At 42.0% G+C, this 4,935-nt stretch overlaps 1 protein-coding gene across 1 annotated transcript; it reads left to right on the forward strand.

Moving 5' to 3' along the window:
- Positions 1–436: 436 nt before the first annotated feature.
- Positions 437–4,680, forward strand: LOC310918311 (uncharacterized protein). The gene is made up of 3 exons (XM_083877165.1): positions 437–722; positions 3,471–3,617; positions 4,506–4,680. Exons 1-3 carry the CDS (start codon positions 575–577, stop codon positions 4,532–4,534), a joined length of 324 nt encoding a protein of 107 aa, XP_083733291.1. The 5' UTR covers positions 437–574; the 3' UTR covers positions 4,535–4,680.
- Positions 4,681–4,935: the final 255 nt, after the last annotated feature.

The following is a 4,935-nucleotide window of genomic DNA, read 5'->3' on the forward strand; positions in this document are numbered from 1 at the left end:
TTCCTTCCATATAGAGATTAATGCCAACCATCCATTGTTAGCTGGGTTCTGATTCCCAGCTCTGTTTAAACCAGTGTTTTCAGAGGTAGCTGTACCACAGCTGAACTCTGGGTGTGATAACCAACCCACCTGAAGTCTCTGCATGCCACCACTTTACTCCCTTTTTGTCTCTTGTCTTTCCTCAGAGTTGTATGAATTCTTGAAACAAGGCAGAATCTTCTGCAGATACAATTCAGTGCAATAGGATGCAGTGAAAAAGAGTGAAGGAGGAAAGCTTTCAGCTGCATCACTTGCCAAACAATGACTCATGCACTAGTAATTTGTTTTAGTATCACAAGAGGAAATTATTTGGTTTGCCTAAATTCCATCGTGGCAACAGCAGTATAAAAGCCTATTGACAAAGTTCAGTTTCGTTTCTTGGCTGAGGATAAGTTTCAGTTTCTATTCTCCCTTATCATGGCAGTAGTTTCGTTTCTTCACTGTCAGCTGGAGAAAGTATAAAAAGAGGGGCTGAGCAGCCTCTGAGTTGGAAGTTCCAGCAGCTCCACTGGAATTCTCACCAGTAGAAGGCATCATGTCTGACCAGAACGTCCGCAACGCTGGGTTCACTCCCTCTGGGATCACGGGAGGATCCCTTGCTTCATCACTGATGTCCCATGAAGCAAGAGCCTCTGGGGGAGGTGTGCCTTCTGGAGGAGCCACTTCTACTCTGCAGGAAATGGGTATGAGGAATTCTGTGTGTGACTGTGTGCGTGGTTTTGTGGTTCAGTGCATAGGGTCAGACAGCTGTTTCTCTTTGAAAATAAGCTTGCCAAATAATCTCCTCTCCTACATTCCTGTATGGCACTGAAGAAAGGTCTGTTTAACTGTGTGCTATGAGTGGGATACTATTGAGGGTGTTTTTTGGATGTGTACATACTATTCATGAATGAACATATACTTATGTGGTATTCATGAGGTTTTGGACAGCATTTGTTTGAAGTTTGTGCTGTCTCTCTGTTCTGCCAGGAATTATCAATAATATAAAGAGTCATGGTAGCAAAAAGCAATGATGTACTTTTGCAAGAACAGGATCTGTGTAGCTACATTTCATATAAATGATCAGATTTCCTTTGCTCTTTTCTCACACTCATCCATGCAGGGAGAACACCTAAAACCTTATGCAAACTCTGTAGAGGAGAGAAATTAGTTGTAGTCCAAGAGAAGAATTCATGAAGGGAATGTATACACATCCTTGACAGCCCCTATCTAAGTACTAAAATAAGGCATAACTGCCTTTCACATGAGCTGACCCTGCAGGTGTTTGCTGTTCTCCTGCTGGCACAGAGCAGTCCCTGACCTGATGACTCTTACCAGCTTGGCACTTGTTTAACCCCAGATCCCGTGGGATCTATGCACAAGGTATTCTCCCTGCCACACCTGCCTGTGTGACCTGATTCAGCAGGCATCCTCTGAACAGGCAGGGCTCCACAGAACAGAGTGCCCCATGCAATCCTGCTTAATCCAGCAGCTCAGTAATTAGCTCTCTGACCTTGGATAAAGGCTTCCAAACCCCTTCTGCCTTTGGGGTCCCGGACCACGTGTCCCATGTGTCAAAGGTATGCCAGCCAGCAGGCTGATTATGAGTGGGCATCTCTGCCATATTGGTCTTCCACTGGTCCACTACTTCCATAATCAGCAAGTAGAAATCTGAAGGATGGAGCTAAACGACTTCTCCAGCCATAAAATGGGTGGTTGACCAGGTGAGGTGGCCAGGGTCCAGATTCAGGACATCTTTTAATAGCAAAAAGTGTGTTAAGCTTGATCAGAAGGAAATAAGTTGGATTTTTTTTAAAGATATGATTTACATTGCTGCCAGTTATTCATAGAGTGAGGCCCTCTAAACAGTGAGGGAATAGGTGACAAAGGGTCATTCAGAGACATACTATGTGTGACTGCTGTGAGGCATTTTTTTAATTTTCACTTTGTATGATTTGATCAGTGAGTTCAGGTTGCTGCATGGTGTTTATTAAATATTCAGTACAAAAGAGCTTAAGGGATAGTAGCAACCAAGGGACAGAATATATGAGAGAAAGTCAGGAGAGGAGGGGGACAGAGAGAGCGAAAAGCAGAGAGGAGAGGTGCTCTCAGGCACCATGCTGCCTTAGCAGCAGAAATCCTGGTATGCAGGAGATGCCAGTTGCTCACTGTAGTCAAGTGTTAGTCAGCTGCACAAGCTGCCTTCTGTTACAGATCAGGGTGGTACAGCACTCTCATAACCAGTGGCAAACTCTTCAGTGGAGATACCCTACAGAGAGCATGAAGCTGTTAGTTCTAAACTAAAACACTGAAGATTTCTATCCCTCTGTGTGCTGAGAATTTTTATAAGAAATAGAAGCAACATGAACATTTAACTACACACACATTTGTAAGTTTTATTCTTACAACCTCTGTGTTAACTATTTTTTTATGAAAACCACCATTTTGGTGAAGAGAAGTCTGCATGACTCAAGGAAACCTTTGCCATGCCGACAGGAGATACTCCAAAAGAGCTTTTATCCATGTGGAAAATGCTAGCTCTGTAACATTGCCAAGACAGGTGTGAGCTTTGGCTCCCTGCAGCAGGAGAGCTTGCCACACATTCTTTGCCTGATTGAGAGCTAAAAGGGCCTGATTTCATTTCCGCAGGTGCTCACTGAAATCTCTCCAAACACATCTTCTTAACCTTTTCATTCAGACTGTAACCCTTCCTCCCCCCAGAACAAACATGCTCGAAGGAGCGGCTGATTCTGCAGTGGGGCATGAGTATTGTTCAGTGTCACTTTACAGAAGATGTTATAACAAGCTCATCACCAAAATATTTGAGCATCCTCCAGGAATGCTTTAAGCATTATCACTAACATTTGTCATCACTAATGTTTACTCTTCTCCCAGGAGAAGAAGAGTTTGCAAAGGAATGTTTTGCTTGGGGCTTATTTAGACTGAGATGAAGATATACATATAAATTTGCCACTGGCTACCACAACTTGTGGCACTTTAATTTTACAGGTATCTATTACAGGTTTATGTGAGGGAAAGTGAAGTGCAAGGAACATGTTCATCACCTGGAACAGAAAGTGCAACAGTTCCTAGTTTCTACAGAAGTTTGTTCCACAGTCCTCAGGCAGCTCCACAGAAAAGTGCCATTTCAGCTGAGGCAAATTGTAAACTATTTTGGAGATCCAGATTTGTCAAAAACAGTCTGTGCAAAAGCCATAGAATTTCTTTTTGTTCTGGGAATTCCACAACAGCACTGATAATATCCTTTCCCCAAGGTGGCACCTAAAAAGCAGTACACTGACAGAACAAGTCAATTAATCAGCAATCACCTTGTCTTTTGATACATTTGCTAGCCTTGAACTGTTTTAAAACACAGTAGTTTATAATTGTCCTGTAAGGTTCCTTCCTTTTTTTTTTTTTTATCAGTAGCATATCCTTTGTATCTGTTCTAGGTGCCAGAGGAACAACCCACTCATCAGGTTATACCAGCAGTGGGATCTCTGGTGGATCCAGGGCCTCCAGCACAATGTCCCAGGAGGCCACAGCTTATGGAGGTGGAGTTCCCAGAGGCGGCACCACTTCCACTGTCCAGTCCATCTGTAAGTGAGAGTCCTCTCCAAAAGATGAATTAACAAATGACTTCTGGGCAGCCAGCAGTATTTCAGCTCATTCACTGTACATTTAATAGATGAAGGGATGCAAGTGACAGAAGTGGCTGCTTTGTACTTGAAACAATATTTTTATTGTTTGTTTCTTTGAACTTGGTGGGAAGATGAAACTGGGAAATTAGTGGAAATAACTATGTCACAAACTTGCAAAGGTATGAGTGGACAGAAGAGGCAGAAATCTGAAACACAGTGACAGAAAAAAAAAGCCTGATGGACTTTTAGATTATGCTTTCATCAGCACCACAGTGGCAGCTCAATTGTTCTTTTTCAATCATAAATTTAGGATTAAACCACTCTCGAACATACAAAGCAGATATAGTAGGAAGAAACAGTGAAACATGAGAGTGGAGTTATCAGACTGACAGACAGGAATCTAGTCTACTTCTTGGGGCCTTTCAGAACAACTTAGCTTTCTTTCCTTTAAAGGAAATTCATTGGGTCAAAACCACAGGAATCTGCCTGAACTTACAAGCTCAAATCAGAGAACAACAGAAATCTCCCTCATCACTCTGCCAGGTTAATGAAATGCACACCCAGATAAAACAAACGAAATTATGAAAGAGCCTAGTCTATATTATTCATAGACTGAATGCATCAGTAAGAATGCTAATTGTGTTAGTAGGATGCTATGGGGTTAGGAAGAGCATTGGAGAGAGGATTGAAGTTCTTCATTTCAGAAACTGTCTTTCAAATAATAACAGAGACCTTTGATTTCTGACCTGAGAAGGCTTGTAGCCAATGCTTGTATAGTCTGTATATTTTCCTGTACTGCAACTCTGCTTTATATTGTTCTCACAATTTTCCTGTATTTTTCCTTAGCCATGGGTGGAAAAGGAGGAAGACACTGAATTGAAGAAAAACGTCCATCTAGAAAATAGCACTGCAAGCACTTCATCCCTCACCATTGGCTTTGACAGTTTCTCCCCTTCTGTGATCTCCCTGTTATGAAAGGCAAAGACTTCCACGTGTACAAATAAAGTTTTTGTTAAAATTATGGATTCTTGCATTAAATTAATGGGGACAGGGATGAGGGATGATTCTTTCACTGATTGAATATTCCCTGAAGTACAGACAAACACAAACCAGTGGAAGTTAAGGTATTTGGACTGTGAGGCTCTCTTAGGAAAATCCTGGGTTTAGCAACACTAGGCTTTTCAATTGCAAATAGCTTGCTTTGTTTATTTTACAGAAAGTAATTACAGTGCAGAAGTCACCCTGTTATGAGAGAGAAGCGTAGAAACACTCAGTA

This window comes from Zosterops lateralis, assembly GCF_965231275.1.
Source record: "Zosterops lateralis genome assembly, chromosome: 1".
Classification (NCBI taxonomy): Eukaryota; Metazoa; Chordata; class Aves; order Passeriformes; family Zosteropidae; genus Zosterops; species Zosterops lateralis.